Source organism: Prenolepis imparis, unplaced genomic scaffold, assembly GCF_030444845.1.
Source record: "Prenolepis imparis isolate NDT839.2.m4 unplaced genomic scaffold, iyPreImpa1.0 SCAF_4, whole genome shotgun sequence".
Taxonomy (NCBI): Eukaryota; Metazoa; Arthropoda; class Insecta; order Hymenoptera; family Formicidae; genus Prenolepis; species Prenolepis imparis.
Genome location: NW_028141162.1, coordinates 12,066,753 through 12,089,952, shown reverse-complemented (window position 1 = coordinate 12,089,952; position 23,200 = coordinate 12,066,753). Strand labels below are relative to the sequence as shown.

General features: G+C 31.3%; 2 protein-coding genes across 14 annotated transcripts; one reads left to right on the top strand and one right to left on the bottom strand.

Annotated features, from left to right (window-relative positions):
• Positions 1-36: 36 nt before the first annotated feature.
• On the bottom strand, positions 37-8,501 carry LOC145935191 (uncharacterized). Its single transcript, XM_083036309.1, has 12 exons — positions 8,484-8,501; positions 8,259-8,382; positions 7,273-7,419; positions 6,687-6,865; positions 3,192-3,398; positions 2,816-3,037; positions 2,435-2,627; positions 1,893-2,103; positions 1,218-1,524; positions 983-1,128; positions 516-732; positions 37-394 (listed from the first exon to the last, which is right to left on the bottom strand). Exons 1-12 carry the CDS (start codon positions 8,499-8,501, stop codon positions 179-181), a joined length of 2,187 nt encoding a protein of 728 aa, XP_082892435.1. The 3' UTR covers positions 37-178.
• A 1,479-nt stretch (positions 8,502-9,980) lies between these two features.
• Positions 9,981-21,145, top strand: Sqd (RNA-binding protein squid). Of its 13 annotated transcripts, none has more exons than XR_014425186.1 (10): positions 9,981-10,603; positions 14,048-14,083; positions 14,510-14,550; positions 14,822-14,949; positions 15,148-15,294; positions 15,374-15,505; positions 15,750-15,975; positions 18,368-18,439; positions 19,334-19,451; positions 20,094-20,234. XR_014425186.1 is itself a non-coding variant. In XM_083036429.1 (9 exons), exons 1-9 carry the CDS (start codon positions 9,996-9,998, stop codon positions 20,210-20,212), a joined length of 1,509 nt encoding a protein of 502 aa, XP_082892555.1. In that variant the 5' UTR covers positions 9,981-9,995; the 3' UTR covers positions 20,213-21,145. The 13 variants fall into 13 exon arrangements, 8 of the variants coding, with proteins under 8 accessions (XP_082892555.1, XP_082892553.1, XP_082892556.1 ...); XR_014425184.1 differs by having other exon boundaries at positions 15,750-16,017; XR_014425185.1 differs by lacking the exon at positions 14,048-14,083 and having other exon boundaries at positions 15,750-16,017.
• Positions 21,146-23,200: the final 2,055 nt, after the last annotated feature.

Genomic DNA, 23,200 nt, shown 5'->3' with positions numbered 1-23,200 from the left:
TTAATTAAAAATTTAAAGTAATATTATACACTGTTATGTAAAAATAAGTGAGACTTATAACATCATTTGTTACTTGTAAATTGGAACTTGCGACAATTTCGCTGCACTATAGCACAAAAAAATAAAAGGAAAATAGTCTCAGTTTTTTTATACCTGCCGTAGGATTAATTGCGTCTTTTTAAAAGGGTACGGTTTTTTTATTCTCTCGTAACAGATGTAAAGCGCGCAGAAAGGCTCGATACTCAATTTCCAGGCGACCACCTCTCTCGATGGAGAAGCATTTATGTACGGCATCTAATTCTTTGTTAGTAATAAGCTCCAACATTCGTCTAACCGACAATGCTTTAATTAAGCGATCTTTGGACACCGTACCAATATTCTCCTTATCGTAATTCTAATAAAATATATATTTATGAAATATCTCTTCTTTTCTTTCTCTTCTCTTTACAAAAAAGAGAAATTATTATTGTACCATATATATATAATAATTTACATATATAGCTTTCTATACTAACTTTGAAGAGTTCATCGAGATTCGGATTTGATACTCTACATAATTTATCCATCGCAATTGCTACTGTCTGTCGCTCATCGAAATTTAAAAAATTCTTATCACTCGCCTCGGAGGGCACGTGTTGCAAAGGAACTAAAAGTGGAACTTTTTCCAAACCTCCTGTCGCAACGGCTTCCTCCACAACTTTCGCAAATTTCACATATTCGATGAAATCAGGTCTTCGTATAAAAACAGAACAATAATAAGATTATGAATGCAAGAAAAAAGTACATTATTTTTCTTGAGTCACAATTTTAACGAGAAATCAAACTATCTTATAGAAAACAACATTTATAAAAAAAAAAAATAATTCAGAAAATATAACATTTAATTAAAATTTCGACGAGTCAAATTATTGTTATCCTTCTATTTCTATATTTTGTAATTAATAATCCTAATTTTCAATATTAGCATTATAATGTTTCGTACTTTGCAGATGCCTGAAAAACTTTCGTAATGGTATCTACTTCCGCAGGTGTCAGACTGCAGCGTAGTTGATCCAAACCCCTGATAAAATCTGGCCTTTCAATGACAAGATGATTATGTCTATCGAATTGGAGCATAAATTCTAGTACCTGTGTATAACTTGGCAAATTAATTCTAATCGCAGTTCTCTCCTTCATCAATCAATTAACGATCAAGATATATTACTGTTATAAATTACTTTGATTCTTTCGCGCACGACTTTAGCTTTAACTTTAGCTAAAACCAATACGATATTAGTTTCGTCCTCGTGAGATTCAGGCGGTGGCTTTTCAGCGTTAATTCTTTTTTTATCCTCTAACATCTTAAGATATAAAGGTTCTACGATCGGTTCGGATTCCAATTCCTGCAGGAATTGAGTGTAGTTGAATCCCAGATCGTTGTTGTACCTTCGCTCTAATGCAAATACTTCCTCCGGAGATAAGAGAATAGTCGCCATAATGAGCACTTGTCTTAATTGCGCTCGCGTTACATGACCGCGATTATGTCTAATGCAATTAGTTTAAATTAGTAACTTCTTCTATTCTTCATTACCGGAATAGTATCCCTTTATTTCGATAATAGTATTTTTTTAATCAAATAAATGGAAAACATATATAATTAAATCATTTATAGTTATTTCTGAAATAATTTTCATTTGAGATACTTTTCATTACTTTTCAAAAATATACGTTATTAAATTATTATAACTTCAAATAATGTATTTATTATTTACTCTTTAGTATAATTTATACTCTTATTTTATTTAGATTGAAAATAAAAAGTTTCTTATGAAATTGTCTTTTCATAACGTTTCTTATGTCTCTTCTGTCTCAAAATGAGCCATTCAACTAACGATAATCTAAGCTAAACATACCTGTCGTAATCTTTGAAGAACTGCTTCAAGAGAATCCTCCTCTCTTCGACTCGTTGTCTTACTCTCTGCAAAACGTCTTCGCAAAGATCTCTTATACTCTTCGACTCGCATTGCCAATTCGATGTACCTCTTCGAGATAGATCAGCTATTTCTTGAGGCGGTGATTCCACTTTAAGATTCGGCAATTTGTCAAGTCCTTTCACGGTAAAAACTGTAAAAAATATATGAGATTAAAATATAAGTCATAAATTAACTTCTGGTTAAAACTATTTGTTCCTTCTTCCACTTTGAGAAACATTAAAAAGGTTTTTTGTTTGTTGCCATATAATTCTGCAGTTTTTATTAAAAACTGAGTAACTTCTTATGTTCAAAATATTTTTATATGACAAATAATTTAGATATATTTAGTCGATACTTTAAGAGAGAATGTTTCACCTCAGATAAAAAATATATATTTTATAATTAAAAAAGGAAACAAGTATTCGCGATTTGAGGATATTGAAAACTTTGCAAATTTGATTATAATGTATAAGACATTGTACCATAATTTATATCATCTTCAAATATACGCCAGCATACGCGATTGGAATCATCCGGGTCTTTGTAAAGCGCAATCAGGGCGTCGACTTCCGGTTCGACCAGCCACAAACAGCCCAAGGACGATATTTGAAGCGCGTTTAATGCTCTTCGAAATTGCGAGACAGTCATTCTACCATCATTTAAATGTTCAAAGTCCTATAGCAAGTCAAATCGCTCAGTCCCGAATTGCAGATAAATTATAATTATTACAATCCCGCATCACGTCCGTAAGATAACACAAAGGCGTGATGACATTGAATCCGACCATTGCATGCGATAAAGCATCACATTTTATTCACGATAACGCTAATTAATTCGCAAAGCGCGTAATTAATCAGAATAACCTTGAAAAATTCGTGGATGCGTATTCGATGCTCGAAAACATGTCTCTGGATGCGTGTAATTATTTCCAGTGTAGGCATCGTCTCTTTCATCGGTTCCATTACCGGATGAAACACCGTTTGCCTACCAAATATTCGACTGGGCATGACTTTACCGATTTCCGGTCGTGGCAGTTTAGGCAGCTCGACCGTAATTATTCGACCGGGAAATTGATCGAGCAATTCCTGCTCGAAAATAAAGTAATGAAATATAATTTACGTCCCCATAAATACATTATTGTACTTAATTCATTTAATATATTTTTTATTACTATATATAGAATGTATAGAATAAAAAATAGCAAAGAAAAAGAAAGAAAAATTCTAAAATCAATAATACCCCACTGAAATTTGTCATTCCATGTTCATCTAAATAGCATTGAACTTCATCAATTGCTTTCAGAAATGCCACGTAATTCACAGTGTAAGCATTTTTAACGAATTTTTTTACTAGCAGACGAAACTCTTCCACACCTAGAACGATGCCTAAAAATTTTAAAACCCGACCGAAATGTGCAAGAGTGATCGTTCCGACATTCTTCGCGATCTGCAAAATATATATTTTCGATATATATGTTTAATAGTTACGTTTCAAAAAGAAGCGAAATTATTGAAAATTATTAATCCATTATCAATGTGAATAATGTTAAAAATTGAAAAACATACACACATAAAAAATTGAAAAGAAATATTAGAAATCGATACTTTGTAGCCGCAGACTTTATACTGCGCAGATTTATATTTCGTATATTAAATGAAAAAAATTGTACGCTCGTATGATTATGATATAAAAATAATCTGCAAGCAATGTACTATCGAAATATAAAGGCGATGAATTTTTGGCTTTTTTAAAAATATTAAATATTTATACTTTTTAGCTGCGGACTTTATACAACGCAGACTTATATTACGTATATTAAATTAAAAAATTTGTACGCTCTTATGTTTATGATATAAAAATAATCTGTAAACAATGTATACTATCAATATATACAAGCGATAAATTTTTGGCTTTTTTAAAAATATTAAATATCGATACTTTGTAGCTATAAAGTATTGACACTTTAAAAGAATATTAAATATTTTTAAACGAGCCAAAAATTCATCGCTTGTATATTTTGATAGTACTTTGTTTGCAGATTATTTTTATCATAAACAGCATACAAATTCTTTTATTTAATATACGTAATATAAGTCTGTGTTGTATAGGGTCAGCGGCTAAGAAGTATCGATATTTAATATTTTAAAAGGGGCCAACAATTCATCGCTTGTATATTTTGATAGTTAATTGTTTACAGATTATTCTTATACCAAACAGATACGAGCCTGCAAATTATAAAATATTATAAAATATAATATTTTATTTCTTATTATAAAATATATAAGGCGTTAATTTGCTAATTATATGTTTTAAAATAATATGTTAAAAATATTAAAATAGTAATATGTTGTAAGCACTAGCGGATCCTGACCTCGATAATGGGGGTGGTTTTGCAAAATTATTTTATTTAATATTTTTAGTTTCATGATTAGCTTTTATTCCAGGATCAACGATCCTGGTAGTCGATAGCTCTTTAATGTTTGTTTTTCTTTATTTATCAGCAAAATTGTTTCTTTTAATTTGCAGGGGGGGGGGGAATTTTAACCCCTCCCCCCCCTCAGGATCCGCCAGTGTGTGTATATATATATATATATATATATATATATATATATAATATAGATATAAAGAATTTCTCGCCTAATTATTTTCATGCAACGAAATTATCTCATCATTTCGTCCTATGTCTGACTTAATCTATACTTAATTCCTTGAATGCGCGTAATGAGTATAATTTACAGTGTATCTTATACATACATATTGTATATATTATATAGATATAAAGAATTTTGCCTAATTATTTTCGTGCAACGAAATTATCTCATCATTTCGTCCTATGTCTGACTTAATCTATACTTAACTCCTTGAATGCGTAATGAGTATAATTTACAGTGTATCTTATACTTATATATATATATATATATATATATAGATATAAAGAATTTCGCCTAATTATTTTCATGCAACTAAATTATCTCATCATTTCGTCCTATGTCTGACTTAATCTACACTTAACTCCTTGAATGCGTAATGAGTATAATTTCCAGTGTATCTTATACTTTTATATATATATTATATATTATATATATTATATATATTATATATATATATATATAAAGAATTTCGCCTAATTATTTTCATGCAACTAAATTATCTCATCATTTCGTCCTATGTCTGACTTAATCTACACTTAACTCCTTGAATGCGTAATGAGTATAATTTCCAGTGTATCTTATATTTTTATATATATATATTATATATATATATTATATATTATATATATTATATATATATAAAAGTATAAGATACACTGGAAATTATACTCATTACGCATTCAAGGAGTTAAGTGTAGATTAAGTCAGACATAGGACGAAATGATGAGATAATTTCGTTGCACGAAAATAATTAGGCGAAATTCTTATATATATATTATATATTATATATATTATATATATATAAAAGTATAAGATACACTGGAAATTATACTCATTACGCATTCAAGGAGTTAAGTGTAGATTAAGTCAGACATAGGACGAAATGATGAGATAATTTCGTTGCACGAAAATAATTAGGCGAAATTCTTTATATTTATATTATATATATAATATGTATGTATAAGATACACTGTAAATTATACTCATTACGCATTCAAGGAATTAAGTATAGATTAAGTTAGACATAGGACGAAATGATGAGATAATTTCGTTGTACGAAAATAATTAGGCGAAATTCTTTGTATCTATATAATATATATTATATAGATATAATATATATTATATATATTATATAGATATAATATATATTATATATATTATATAGATATAAAGAATTTCACCTAATTATTTTCGTGCAATGAAATTATCTAATCATTTCGTCCTATGTCTGACTTAATCTATACTTAACTCCTTGAATGCGTAATGAGTATAATTTACAGTGTATCTTATACTTATATATATACACTATAGCGGATCCTGACGTCGATAGCTCTTTAATGTTTGTTTTTCTTTATTTATATTTTTTAAACAAATTCAGCAAAACTGTTTCTTTTAATTTGCAAGGGGGAGGGTTAATCCCCCCCCCCCTCCCAGGATCCGCCAGTGGTTGTAAGTAATGTTATAATGCTTTATCTGCGATTAATACTTTTTTGACAGAAATCAGCTGATAACTGTCAAAAATATTAATCGAGTATAAGGAATTATAACATATTATTTAAAACATATTAATATTTTAATTTTTATAACATTTTTATTTTAAATTTTAATTAACAAATTAACATCTTAATAATATTTTTTGACAGAAATCAGCCGATTAAAGCGTTAATTTGCTAATTAATTTTTAAAATAAAAATATGTTATAAAAATAAAAATATGTTATAAAAATTAAAATAATAATATGTTTTAAATAATATGTTATAATTCCTTAAACTCGATTAATATTTTTAACATTTATCAACTGATTTCTGTCAAAAAATATTATTCGAGTTTAAAGTATTATAACATATTATTTATAACATATAACATTATTATTTTAATTTTTATAACATATTTTTATTTAAAAATTTAATTTGCAACTTAACGCTTTAATCAGCTGATTTCTATCAAAAAATATTAATTTAGTTTAAAGAAACTTTATATAAAAATGTCATTCTTTTTCGCTTGTGTTGTTCTGGTTAATTACAAGTATGATAACGTAACAAATTGTCATAATAATTTATGAATGAATCATGCCAGAATGTACCAGTTCGTAATCTTGAAAATACGGTCGAAGTACAATTTTTCTTTTGTTTACCAGCACGGCAATCTGAGTAATTATCAGATTCAGTTTTCGTGTTTCCGTATCGTTTAAGACATTTACATGCAACGGGTCTTCCCATTCTAAACCGGTCACAAAAGGCTTGTTTTTTCCAAAATTAGGTACTACGGAAAAATATTACTACAATGATTTGCGAATTTGAGTACTATAAGTTTGCTTTATCAATTTCATCATCGAAATGCACTTTATGAAGTACACAGCGAATATATAGATTTAGATTGAAAAAATATAAATGTATTAAAGAGAGACATGAAGACAAATAAAGGAAAAAAAATTTTATGCACACATTTTAGTAAAATTAAATATAAAAAGTAAATGCAATTTTATAATTATTTGCCGCAATAAATTAAAATCAATAATTTATTATATTATGAATCAATGATTATAACTTTTTGTGATAAACGATTTTCAAACTGGAATAATTAATCCGATAAAATTTGAACATTTGTCATGTAAACCGGAAAAAGAAATAACAATATTTCAAAGTTTTATTAATAAAAAGTGTTCATACTATCATCGTGGATAATCTCGCAAAATTGCGAGTAAAGAATCCGGCCATCCTGAATCCGAAAATAATCCGCCAAGTCGCAGATTTCTTTATCCGATAAACCAATCACACCTTTCAGAGGCCCGGCCAAAACGGAAATAAATTTGGACTCTGCAGATTTAATAATTGATTATGCACGCATATGCGATTCAGTTAGGATGTTGTAAAGCGATTGCAAACTTTAGATATATGTGATCACATGGATGTTCTAACGTTATTGTGAATTTAATTTTAAAATAGATTTTCACCTTAAGTATATCAATTCAGTTTTATATGTTTTCGAATAACAGAACCATCCGAATATTTATAGTCGCAGCCTCAATTGCAAAAATATTACATTATATGCATTTAAAATTTAAATGTGAAAAAATTTATATAATAATTTATACAATAAAATAATAATTGTACACAGAGAGAATTTTCTCTTAGAATTTACCCTGAAAATCATGGTAATTGTGGGACAATATGGTATGGAAAGAATTTTATAAGAATTTCTTTAATTAATATTTATCACAATAAAAATAATAATATCTATTACAATAAAATATAAAATATGTTTGATTAATTTTACTATGCAGTTTAGTAAAATTAATTAAACATGTTTTACATTTTATTGTGATAGATATTATTATTTTTATTGTGATAAATATTAATCAGAGAAATTCTTATAAAATTCTTTTCATACTATATTGTCCCACGATTACCATGATTTTCAGGGTAAATTCTAAGAGAAAATTCTTTCAGTGTATAATAATCCAACTATACATATATGAATAGAAATAATAAATATAAGAGAGAGCTCGAAGAGCTGAAGAGAGAAATAGCCGTGCATGTATTATCGATGACATTTCATCATATCGAGTGTCTAAAGATAACCGCTCGCACTCGGTAACTAACTTTAGAAATGTCAGAAGTGATCGCTCGTCGATGCCAATGTCCGGTATTTATACCTGATATCAGACAGCGTTTGTTGGGATCCAGAGGTTTGTAATATTCCCATAGATCGAGTCCAACGCGAAATACTGCGGCTCGTATTTTATTGCAAGTACGCCAAACATCGTGTAGCTTAAGAACCTAAAATGTAGCTAAGAACCTAACATTTTTTTCCTTAAAATACGTGGACGAGAAATTCCACTCGTGGCTTTTTATTTCGAAAAAATAAAACTGCTTTTTACCTTTTGCTCTTTTGTCATTTTCCGGATTTCTTTCGCGGATCTCACGAAAATTTTACGCGACGTCGAGATACGAACTGATACACAATCGGCAAAGATTCAGTTTTTTAATATCGAGACAAAAATCGATCGCGTTCATAAAATAACGCGCATCGGGTAGTCTCGAAAAAATGTATATATTATATGTATATAATTATCGACGAAATATATCTCTTGTATATAAAAGTATGTTCAAAAAATTATATCGTCAAATATTTTCACGCTCAATTGCAAATTCTAAATTGCATTTCATACAATAACATTATGTTGTAAATCATCCTTGTGTAGAAAATATAGAAACACAATTGTTGTAATAAAAAACGAGCTACAAGTATCGCATCGCTCGAAATAGAAACTTTATAAATGAAAGAGATTATATTTTACGAAAATAGCTTTGAAATATATGTACGTACATTCTTGAACGTGCGCGATGATCGATGGACTTCCATTCCAAAAATCCGGTAGATGCGTGGGCACTGAAAAAAAAAACAACAAATTGGTTATAATTTATCCGACTCAAACTTGATCGCGAACGTCCGCATAACATATAAATATATATATTACCTATATCACAACGAAAACTATGCGATGCCTCAGTTATTATCTCATCGATCGTATTACGAGCGATCAAATCTTTTTGCCGAACGGTAGACTTTATTGATTTCGAAGAGACGAGCGTCCGTGAAGGCGGAAGCCGGGAAATGCGACAGCGAGATTGAGCGGGAACCTCCGTGGCCTCTCAGTGGCGCGCGGTAACTTCCAGCGATCCTATTGGCTCCGGCTTCCCGCCAAGTCCAGCCGGCCGAAATTTCCGGCGTGCGTGTGTCGCTAAAGTCGCGTCTTGTTTCCTTTCTTGCGTTCCACTCTCCCCCTGCCCCTCCGCGCCGATGACGCACTCCCGCCAATGCTCATCGATTGGAACGTAATCAGGAACGTAAACAGTCGACTTGTTTTTGTCGATCGCATGACTGTTTATTATACAATTTTTTTCCAGCAGAGAGTATCGATAGAATAAAATTCTTTATCTTGCTATACCTGTTGGGTCATTATAAAGTTCAATCAGTACATTTGATACAATGATTTTTTTTTTAATATTCACAATTTAAGAAGAAACCAGTAAATAATATATACTAATTAAACATGGATAAATATATCGAGTTTGTAAAGATTATAATTTAGAGATGTTTAATCGACACGTAAATATTGTAAAAGATACAAAATAATAATTTTAAGTGCGAAATAGATCCATAAAAGATTGATCAAGTAAATCGATTATTCTATTAACCTCCTATACAACAAAAGCGATTCATTCATTCAACAATAAAGCGTTTATATAATAATCAAAGTCGAATGTATTACCGTAAGCTTTCGTTGTTTACGTTGTTCATGAATGAAACTCGACTCAATGAAGACTCTCGCGTCCTTAATACATACACACACAAATAAATAACAGGAAAATCCTCTTAATAACAGGAAATGATCAACAATTTAATAATTTACAATCAACGGAACACTGTTCTCGCCAGAGAAATCACGTGTAACGATCGCGAAAACTGCGGCGAAATTCACGCGTCATCTCGACGAGAATCGATCTCGAAATCGAGACCTCGAGACCTCGGGGCTATCGAGAGCTCGTCGCACGCTCCTGAAATGGCGACGCGTGATTGGTCGAGGGAGAGTGCGCGCGCGGCGTCCCGTGATGCCTCGCGTCGGCGAGTCACGAGCCGGGAGGAACGCGAGAGCCGAGAGCCCCGGTCCCCGGTCTTCTCCATTCGGCGGCCGAGCGACACGGACGTGTCGAGAGCAAGTAATAGTCGAGCATCGCCGAGCGAGATTTTGTGCTCAAACACGCGCACACATATACGTCCAGTGTTTGCGGCAGCGAGTGATCACGTGCTGATCCAAGTTATTTACGCCGTGCGTAAAATCACAGAGGTCAAATCGACGATGGCCGATCAGGAGGGCAAGGATTTCAGCGAGGATATCGCGGAGCAGAACTTTTCCGAGCAGAACGGCGACGCCGAGAACGGCGGTGCCGGCGGCAGCGACGCCATGGACAACAATCAGGAGTCTCAGGAAGACAGGTATATTCGTCCGCCGTTTTTTTTTTCTCGGCCCCCCTTTCCCCGAACTCTCTCGTTTCGATTGTTTCGGGAATCGCGAATTTTTCCGACATTTGTCTCTGCTGCGACGACGGCGACAATGATGGCTTCTCGCGACGCGTAGTAAGAGCCCCGTCTCTCTCACACAAAATGGCGAAGGCGAGCGCGAAGTCGCCGCGAAAAAATTTAATCCGCCCGCATCGACGCGACGCGAACGCTTGTGTTAAAACGATACGGGCTCCTCGCTTCGTCATGGCGCGTCGCGCGCGCGGATGTTCGTCGTTTGTCGATTAGAATCTGATTCGAGAATACAGAGGTAACAATACGGTCGCGAGTAAGAATGAATGGAAGCACTGGCCTCGTACAAAGGGCGCGTCCAAGCGCTATCGTAAGACGGAGATGGAGAGAGATGATGAAATATGGTACAATGAATGAATATGCGAATAATATATATATATATATATATGTCGCGCGCGGAAAAAAACCGCGGTCATTTTGCTGCTTGATCACGCTCGTCACTTCCGTTACAAGCACGTGGAGATACGTCCCTTGACCATCGAGCGGAAATTCCCCGCGTACAAAGTGAGTCATCTCTGTGGAGTAACGTTCGTATTTTAATGCGATGATGAAATAAGTAAAAATAGAATATCGAATTATTCAGGAAAGGCGCAAAAGAAAAAGAAAAAAAAAGTTTCACGTTTCTATCATGTTTCGCACACGATGTTTTGTAGACTGTAAGTTTTTTTCATGTAGCTTGTTGTCTCGCACAATATTGTGCTCCTCTTTCTTCAATCCATTCTTTTCAGCGTAACCAGATCTCGAGTTGGATGAATTTTACGATACGGGATTCATATCTGTGTAAATATTTTATAATGCGCAATTATATTCTCGTCCTATTTTTCTATTTTTTCCTCTGCCACAGCATTCCATTTATCGAAGGAATTTTACATCTTTTTTTTCCTTTTTTTTACAATCTTGGATTTTTGCAAATTTTTGCATTAATTTTTGGGGTATCTCTGCAAAGAAAAGGGTAAGCATCATTGTAGATAAAATTTTAAAGGTATATAAAACTTTTTGGGAAAAGAGGACGTAATCTCCAAATTGTATATTTCTAGTAGAAATTAATAATGTAATTAATCTTTGCTCTTATGAACGTACATTGTATATTTGCAAAAATCATCGCTGAATATAAATTTGGAAATGTACTTCCTCTTATCCATAATTAAAAATATGTTCGCATCAAGGGACGTGACTTCTACAAAGTAACGGAAGTAAATAGCCAAATGTCGGTGCTCCATTCTATATCTTAACGCATCTATAATAATAAAAAAAATGAATAAAATAGTGCATGCTACATTTTGCAAGAATAACATAAGACACTTAGTATAATATGAATAAGCATTAGTTTGTAACTTTATATCTGCTGCTGTTACAAGGTATACATATTTATCTGTTGAAATTTCGTAACTCTGTGTAAAATCCTTATTTCCATTCCTCTATCTAATTACTTAATTATAGTTCTGTAATTGATAAAGAGAAAAATTGTGGGTTCTGCAGTCGATCAGATTTGTCGCAACATCATGCAAATAATAATCGTAATATCTTTATAGAGCATAAACTTTCGAATACAATTTTTTGGCCAGCTGAGTCTTCTATCTTTGTACATTATATTGCAGCTGAATTATGGTAATATAGTCAATTGCTCACGATGGACAGTATATACATTTATATGGGATCTGTGTGAATTGTGTGAAGCCTTATACAGTGATTTCTAAGTCAGAATTATTACGAGAAGTCTACGTCGAGTTCAAGTCCATCATGTTCCCTCACGAAGCGAAGTGGAAGTCGAGTTAATTGTGTCAGATTGATAAGTCTTGCACAGATACACACTTGCCTGCTGGGTCACGCGTAGAGTAATTTCCAATCCAAATGCTGTTTGGGCGTGACCAAAGCACAGAATCACTAGGGCCAATGCAAAAATCTCCAATAGGTCGGAACGCCATTAACTCCAGTTTATGTGGCTTGATCTGCAGGTGATCAACAACGGTTTACACATGGCGGGCGGCTCGCAGGTGGGAAACATGACCCGATCAGCTACTGATTACCGGCGTGTGACTGGTGCCCACGGTATTTATCACCAGCCCTAGATGATATTAAAGATATCAAATACAATACATAAGTTCAGATCAATTATCATGTCGAATGAACTGGCAGAAAATCGATAGAAAACAGAGCTCGTAGCTCATCGTTAAAATGCAAAGAAAGAACGAAAAATATATCAAGATTTGAAACAATTCTTGCATTATATATTTGTCAATGAGTATTATAAAGACAATGAGAGACAGAAAGAATAAGAAAGAGAGAGACAAGCACATACATATATATATATAAAATATAATATACATATATAAATAGAAATAAATATTCGATATTATTGATCTATATATTTCACACATACGCATAGATGTTATTCGAAAGTATAAATAATCGTCTATTAAATTGTAATGTAAAAACAATTTTTTTAGCTTTTGGATATAGAGTTGCAGTCTATCCTAGCATATGCCATATTCTTTGGGCCAATCAGCAGTCAGAGTACCACTTGGAAAAATTAAATCTTGTTTCCTTTAGGAGCAGCTGTATGTCAACTGGAGTTGTAACTATTGCTTGGGTTTACACATGAATGTCGATATAATAGCATCTTGCTCTCTCAATGCGTTGATTTTTTTACATTTATATATCTACTTTTTCCAAGTTTTTAATTTTTTATTTTTTATTTTTTTATTTTTTTTTTTATTTTTTTTTTTATTTTTTTTTATTTTTTTTAATAAAACGTTCGAATCAAGGTCTCTGTGGTGTGCAAAGCAGTCTTCTCATGGTTGTTTCTGGTAACTTTTCACAAAGGTTAAATATATTATAAGCTATTTTCGTCACTCGAGGAATGATATTATCTTATATTTATGTAATTCCTTTGTGAATTGTAACTATTAGGTTTATTAAGAAGTCTCTTCTAAATTTCGACATTAGTGGTCTAATTAGTCGTAGCTTAAACTTATGCGTTCATAGATATACACATATAAATATTTATATATAGTCTCTTAATACTTAACGTATGTGATATATATATACATATTTGTTTAAATAAAATTCCCTAAATTTTTGATCAAATTGATCCAGTGCCCCTTTTGCGAATGACACTACAGGTCTGTTTCTTGCATATATCGCGCGTCTGCATTCAATTTTTTCATATCTTAACATTGATTCTGATCTTTCCAGGAGTTAAATTTAATTTTTTTTTTTTTTTTTCGATAATGGAATCGTGTCTTGTTTATCAAAAGTAAATTTTTCACTTCAATCTTAGTTCTTACCATCAATTAACACGTTTGAAAAATTCATCTAGTGAAATAAATTCGTTCCATTGCTTTGCAGGTCAGCTGGAGCTAACCAGGATTCTCTGAACGATAGGTATTTTTAATCTTTATTACTTTTTTCTTATTTTTTTTTATCAATATAACGGTGTTAGGAAAGTGAAAGAAAAATTGCATGCAACAATGTACGAGATGATGAAATACTTAAAAAAAAATGCAAAAGTTACGCATCCAGGTGATAATCGGCTACGATTATTTCTTAACTTGTAATAGTCACTTGCGAAAGAGGCCGGAGAACATTATGCGCTATCTTTTACCGTTTTTATTACAGATAACTTTTTTGCGCACAGTTGCAGAGATTTGACAATTTGTCGACATCGCAATCCTGAATAACGATCCTACTTAAACTGACAAACTGTAAATTATTCGCTATAAATATTCGGTTCCATAATAGTAATTAAAGATTTAAAATTACATTTTGTTCACTTCCATTAGTTTTAACTTTTTATTCTTTTTTTCGCAGGAAATTATTTGTTGGTGGTTTAAGTTGGGAAACAACCGACAGTGAGTAATTTTTACTTCCTAAAATTATCTCTAAATGATAGACACTCTGCAAAGTTCTAAAAGAACTTGTAAAAATAGAAAACATAAAAAAGCATGCTATGATGTAATTTCTTAGGACACCTTTGGATGACAATGTCAAAAGAATGACTGTCATATGAAAAGAATTTTTTTACTGAGCTTAATAACGATTAGTTATATTTTTGAAATGAAACTCGAGTGTGTTATGCCAACTTTTAATAATTCTTACAAAGATTGTGTTATCAATTTTTAGAGGAACTGAGAGAACATTTTAGCGCATACGGCGATATCGAAAGCATCAATGTCAAGACAGATCCTAATACAGGACGATCGAGAGGGTTCGCGTTTATCGTCTTTGCTAAGGCTGAATCTCTTGATAAGGTATTTAATTTTGTATTTTTTTATTTGCTGTTTTTATGCTGCCTTATATGTATATGATGATACTAAATGTCAGTTCTGCTACTGAATGTATGTGACGATAATTTTTTCTTCTGAGTTATTTAAAAAAAAAAATTTTAATGAACCATTACATTATATGAAAACAATCCTTTTATAAGAAACATTTATACAATCTTACAGATTATGGGAGCTGGTGATCATGTTATCAATAATAAAAAGGTTGATCCCAAGAAGGCGAAAGCCAGACATGGTAAAATATTTGTCGGCGGTCTTTCAACGGAACTCTCCGACGACGATATCAAGAATTTCTTCTCGCAATTTGGAACCGTAAGCATTGTATCATTTTTGCACGTTAAATACTTTCAAACTAGCATGAATAACAGCGGAATATTTGAAAATCTTCCAGATCGTCGAGGTGGAGATGCCGTTCGACAAAACAAAGAATCAGAGGAAGGGATTCTGTTTCATCACTTTCGAATCTGAACAAGTGGTTAATGAATTACTGAAGACCTCAAAACAAACGATAAATGGTAAAGAGGTGAGTGAATAAAATACAACTGCATATTATTACAGTCTTCAGTCAAATACTAAGCCTCATTAAAAAGTTTCTTTTTAAATATTCTAAATGATGAACATTATAAATATTAAAATATATATATGAGTTTTTTTCTCCCTTAAGATAATTACGATAATAAGAGTTTGATAGAATAAGCAAGATTTTAATTTTTAATTTAAATGATATTTTTCGTTATGGAAATAACTATGACTTACCATTCAAATAGGTCGATGTAAAGAAGGCGACACCCAAACCCGATGGTATGATCGGTATGCGCGGTGGACCGGGCGCTCGTGGTAATCGTGGAGGCAGGGGTGGCAGAGGTCGTGGATTCGGTCAGAGCGGATGGGGCGGACAAGGCGGCTATGGCGGCAATTACGGCAGTAACTACGGCCAGGGAGGATACAGCGGTGGCTACGATGGATATGGTGGCTACGATTATTACGGTAGCGGTGGGTACGGAGGTTACGGTGGCTACGACTACAGTGGATACGGTAATTTTATTGACTATTAATAAGAGTCGCGATTTAACAGATTTTCTACGTCTGTGCGATTATTGTCGAGAATTTTCTTTGCTTTGCTTTTTTTATTTATTTTTTTTTCTTCCGAGAAAAAAAAATTGTTCGTTACCGTCCCAATGTATTCGGTAGACGCGACATTAAGACAAATATCTAAAAAAAAATATATACATAATATATTATGTCTGATTAATTCCTCTATCGCGCATTCGAGATGCTGTGCGCTACTCGAATTTTTCTTCATTTATCTTTATTCCTTATTAATAATTGATGTTAAAATTTTTTATTTTACTATAAAGTAAACTAAAAGATAAATCATATCTTCTGCTTCGGTATTTATCTTTCTTCAGTGTGCATTACTCGGTTATGCAAAAGATGGAATAATTAGAAATTGACATTTTATGTATATATTATACAAAGTAATAAAATATAGCGTGATATATCATAATTTGATAGTGTGAGTGTTGGTTTACAGACAGATCAAATTGTCAATATATGTGTATACACATATACATAATGATTATATGTCAGGTTTGTAAATTGTAAAAGATGACAAGAAATTAGTTTATCATCGATGATAAAAAGCTAAATTAGTTTATCTCGACTATATTGCTCTTATACAAAGCTTGCTGTAAACTAGCAACTCAAACTCATGAAATATGTCGTTTGGATTATGTTCTTGTAATATGTAGCATGATGCAATTTATAATAGATTCATGCATTAATACCATCAGGATTCAAAGATTATCTGAATCGAACATAATCCAGCTTATCTCTTACTTTAAATCTTTTTTGTTTTTTTTTCTCTCTTTCTTTTCTTTTTTCTTTCTTTTCTTTTCTTTTTTCTTTAATTTGCTGAGTGTTTGATTTTATTCATTAAACTAGAATCAATTAATATACCTACTACCTATTAATAATTTGCTGAGTATAATCTTTGACAGTTTATTGATATTTTATTTACATAAACACACATACATAAATAAATATGACAAAGTTGACGACAGTGAATGTGTGAAACAGAAAGAAAGAAAAAATTTTGACAATATCTCTTATGATCTTTAAACAGTTTAAACATTTTTAAATTAAAACAGACAATTACATGTATTACAACATACATCTTTTTTTTATTTGCTTTTTTTTTGTTAATAAAATTATGTTTATACTTATAAAATTAATTGGTCCATATTACTAAATGTAATATTTGAAATGGTAGATTCAATCAACTAAACGATGTATCCATCTCATAGATACTGATTAATACGTCAGCAAATCAAGAGTCTTAAAATAGTTACTTTTTTAAATCTTTTTTTAAAATATCTTTTGTTTCCGTAAACTTAAAAAAAAATCATGCATTCACTGTAACGTGATTTTTCATGAAACTACAAGATATGTATATGTGTTTGTGTAGAGAACATTAAAATAAAGTTGTATAGGACATTGTGTTGTATGAGATTGTGTATATATGTATGTATGTACATACATTGAATCCTTTGGTCCCGCTTCTAATCTCGAATCTCGCTTCGTTCCTTGCATGATATTTCTCGGTTGTGCCACACTTCATAACGAGCGTCAAATCCAATGAAACTACAAAGGCTAAACATATATTCTCTCGCGACAACAACATGAGAATAGAAATGATTGTATCTCGTATGATTTTCGAGATTAGCTTGTCAAGGCCATATTATTTGAGTCAAGAGATATCTATTAAAGTTCATAGAGAATACGAGTTGGAACAATTTCTTTGTCGTATTTGTGTATCCTAAAAGTTCATCTAATCAAAAAATATTTGAAACTTATGATCTATTATATGTACATTAAAAAAAGCTCATCTCTTACTCTTCTTCATTTTATCGACTTTTTGGGAAGATGTTAATCATTTTCAGCATGACCTAAATCGTTTCAACGCATAAACTCTACATGCATGTAATTTTTGTATTTACAATTGTTAAATCATTCCAAGTAGTGTACTTACTCCAACAATTTCTGCATCCTTTCTCAACAATCTTTGTATTCAGAAATTAAACGAGAAAGCTGCCTTTTTGCTCATGTAGAATATCAAAACGTTGCATTATGTACAGTCATTAATGGCTTTCAGGATATATTTCGTGGAAATGCTCTACAAAAGATAAAACTATTATTATTAGACATGAAATTATTAGTATCGTTATGTAAAGTAATGAATTTTTATTGTTTTCGAGCGTCACACACGCGCGTTTTTTCTTTAAATGTAGAAGAAAATGAACTATCTCTTATGTGTGTGTATCTCGATACGTATACAATAACTGATCCCATATGCTCTTTATGCCGTGTGTTCCATGAAACGCAGACGGATACGGCTACGGCGGTGGTAATTACGATGGTGGCTACAGTGGTGGGCGTGGTGGTGCACGCGGCAAAGGTACGCATTATAGCGTCCTTTTTCTCCCTTGAATTTCATATTTAATTCCCACCGATGACATTTTAAGTAGCATATATTCCGTCGTCCATATTCGTATTTTCTCATGCATATTAATTACATTCATCTACGTGTATTTTATTTTATTTTATTTATTTATTTTTTTTTTTCGTTCTCACAAAGTCAAAAATTTCCACATCCGCTTTCTCTTCTTTTTCTTCTTCTTCTTCTTCTTCTTCTTCTTCATCTCTCGTTATCTGTCTCCCTCACTTGAATATCTGTTTTCTTTACCTTTTACATTATTTGTTACATGTTGCATATATATGTGAAACATATGGATGAATATAATTTCTCGTTAACTGATGAAAAGATTATTTTTATCAGATTTATCGGGACAAAAAAGGCGTAATCAAATTATTGTAAATTATATTATAAGAATGCAATGAATTTAATTCATTGCATTTTTATATCTATATCTATTCTTACATCTAGTGCAATATATTGTAAAATATATATATATTTTACAATATATTTTACAATATTTTTATATTCATCTGTTCATAAAAACTTAACTTTGTTTTTCCTTTTTCTAACAATACATATCCTCGAATATTATCTCACATTTAGCCATTGATAGCTCTAGGGAAAAAGTATAAATTGGAACGCAGCCTGCAGCTTACTACCTTAGCCTGTAGCCTTAGATACTCGATAACCTTCTTTCGGCTTGTACTATCTACTATCTACTATATTTTAGCTCTATTATTTTCAAAGAGATATGCTTGACATTTTCTTTCATAATTTACGTGTCATTTAGTTTCTTGTAAGGATAAACAAGCGTTTTATGCAATTGGGTGGGAGGGTTTAACTAACAATGTGCGTCACATGGGTATGTTCCAGGAGGTTCAGGCTATGGTGGAAAGCAGAGAGGTGGTCGTCAGAACCAGAGGCATCAACCCTATTAATGAGGAGATACTTCTCATTTGCGACCGCAATGCAATTTGCATTGTAACTGCCGGTGAGTCAGCTCCAAAGTTCCTAATGCTCTTGCCTCTATCTCTGCACATCTTGCCAAATCATAAGAAGATTCATGGGTGTGAGAAAAGTATCGGTTTTTTTTTTGTATCTAAAATAATGTATGTGCATATAATCTTTGAGATTATTCAAATATTTTATTGAGGCAAAATCTAAAATTCCGATTTTTCAAAAGCTAAAAAGTGAGATACATATGCCCTTACATTTTTTAATTTTCTACTTTAATTTTTTTAGCATTTACAAATAAGTAGTTTTAATTAAAAATAAAGTTTCTTAAGTTTCTGAAAAGGATGATTACAGCTATCATTTTTTTTTTCCCTTATAGTCCTTAGCCTACAAGTCGTGATTGTCAAAATCATTTACATAATCTTGATTGAATATTATGTGTTTTGTATGTGTATCGCAAAAAACTTTATACGTTATTATTTTTACTGTGCTAATTGTTACGTCGAACCTTATTTCTACGATCCAAATCCATATTGTATATTTGTTACACCTTCGCTCGCATCAAATTTATGATGTATATTTATTTATTGTATTTTATTAATCTTAATTTGTGTTTGAAATAAAAAATGTGTACAATGTATATAATTCAAAACGAGTTTTTTTTCTTTTTCTTTTTCAGGTAATACGGAGCGCGATTCCCGTTCAAGATTACATTACTCGTCCAATCATTCCACTAAATCACGTTCTCCTCGGCAACAGTACAGTAGACAAGCGAAAATTCAAAAACCAGAATTTTAACAAAAATTATTTGTTGTTTTCTTTCTTTTTTTTGTATATATAAATGTATACATATTTGCTTTTCAATTCCCATAGAGCATTGCGTCCGCATCGCATAGCATATCGTGAATAATTATATTGATAGATTATTTTAATTTTGTCTACAAGATATAACACGATGTGGAGAAAAAAAACTACCGTATATGAGTAAGCAGGCAATGTTGTACTTTTTACATAGCATGCAAAAATAGTGAGTAAGAAAAGAAATAAGTCGAACTGTTTATAATAAGTGTGCGAGGTATGAAACGAGATAAAAGGATTACTGCTTCCTCTCTTATTAGTAAGATAATAGGATTAAATAAATTCTCGTTTTGTGTACATATCTCATATATCCATTTGTAGTTGTGCTCTAACCTCCTATACGGTAACTTATTTCTCTTTTTCTTTTTAAAACGCGACATGTACACATTTGTTTGAAGCGTATAGGAATAATCATTTATATATTAGATTTAAATAAGACTGACACATACGCAACACACTTAAAGAAATGTATCAGACTTATTAATAGAACTAATACTCTGTGAATTCCGTCACACGCGATCTGTTTAAGCGTCCGCATTCTGGAAAATGACGGTGCACTTAACTTGCCGCAGCGTGCGCTAAGACAGAATTCTTGCTCGAACAAAGAACAGCGCATGTACATTATATTTATATAATCGACATTCTCATTCTACAAGATGAGAAAATTGTCACAGTAAGATTTTTAAAGTACAACAGACAATATTGTATTGATAAATAATGCAATATTGAGATGTATTGTATTTTTGTCCGAGTAACACACACACTATGTTCTGATCCTACGTCACAAAAAGTATTATATTATACAAGTTAAAAAGATAATCTTATGTTAGCTGAAATTTATTTAAAATAAATTATATATATATAGCCCCAAAATTATTGATCTTTCTAATATTATTACAAATCACATTCTTACAGTTCCTGCCAAATCCTACAGTTTTCTGCCAAAAAATTAACAACACAGTTAACGAAATATATAATTGTTATATATATATATAAATTACAATTGAAAGGATATGTATACGTTTTCTCTAAAAATAAATATATAAAAACATTACAAATACAATAAAAGTTTAAATTTATATAAAGATTTTTGTCGAATTATCTATAGTCGCATCTATTTCAATTACATTACCTTGTTCGAATGAATGAAAGATTAATCTTGCTTAGATAGTAATAATCATATCATGATATTTAATAATATCTGATTTCTATGTCTGTGTAGATCCATAAGATGAATATCAAGTGAGATTTGATTGAATACAGATGATGATTTGACACAAATGAGTCAATTAGAATTGCATTCATATATACGTACATTACATATATACAATATAATAAAAGCGCAAAATTAAAGAAAGTGGTATTATCAATCTTTAATTACAAACAGAAATAGATTTACGCGTCTGCAATGAATATAATATCAATTATTGTAAAATTGTAGTTATTTATTTACTTTTTATTTTCCAATTAAAATTTTTGAAACTAAATTTAAAAAAATATACTCCGGTAACGAATAACTCCAATTTTAATTAATGTATATTCACTTTACAAAGAGGAATTTGGTAAGTGATCGAGACATGAGAAGGAGTCATTAAGATGATTATCTTGGAGATGAACGAGGTGGATCTGTACGCGTTTCCTAATTAGTAGCGCTACATCTCGTCCAGCTGTGATTACTCCTCACTTAACATTCTCGCATTGATGACAATTGCATTTTGACTAGATTCGTTTAACTGATTAAATTTGAATTAATTGAGAGATGTAAATGTTTTCTTAAATAATATTTGCAATTTTTTGTTGCTATATTATTTTTCTCTGTGAGAAATACAAAGATAAATATAATATAGCATAAATTGCATTAAATTGTTAAAAGTTTACAGTATAAACACGTGTACAACAAAGAGATCTACATTAAGTTTTCAAGCTGTGATTAAATAACATTGAATCGTAAAGCAAAAGCAAAAAATACAAATTTATTATACGTTTAAAAAAAATAAAACTTGTATATACATATATCAAATTGTAAGAAATATAAGTTCTATAAGTCCTAAATGTTTTCGCAATTTCAATCACAAACTATCACGCTATAATTTTAGCACACACGCATTTTTATTTATACAAAGCATATATGTCAAAAATGTAAAAAAAAATTCTACACAGCTATATAGAAAAGAATTCTATTTTTTTTTTTTTTTTTTAATCGAAATTCTTTAAGAGAAAAATTTTCTTCTTACGCGCGTCCAAGTAGAAATAAAGTTTCATTAATTCAGTTCAAAGCAAAAGAAATAATGGACAAAAGATGCATTAAGCTTATCGTTGGCAATTGCACTTTTGTCTGCTCGTTATCGCCAACTGGAATTTCATCTTCAACATCTGAAGTAACGAATCGAATATCTCGAAGAGGTAAGGAAAGCTACTTGTATTTATAGTACTTCACACTTTGAAGTGTATCGAATTCTCCAGTAAATCTATTGTCAGTTAATTAACATTTAACAGTTGTTATTTCTAGCACAAATAATATATTGAATATATATATATATATATATATATAATATATGCAAAATCACGAATGATTAGTTTCGACAAATTATAATAATTAAAAGAGCCCGAAACGCATTTTCGATATATGTTACGTTACTCGTCGATTTTAATTTTTATTCCTAATAATCCAATTTTTGATTGATCCTCGAGTTTCATTTCCATTTAAGTTCCATTCAAGATTTTATTCAATCCGATAGACCATCAGTAATTTTCGGTTACGACCTACCGTATACGCGATACAATACAGCGAATAATCTCCGGTTGCGGTAAGACGGTACCTTGCAAGTAGCAAAGCCACCCTATCGAAATATCGGGTGTCATGCGCAGAATCTGTCAGAGACTTGGAATGTAATTAATTTTTGTCAATTAATGAGGTACGTAACGCGA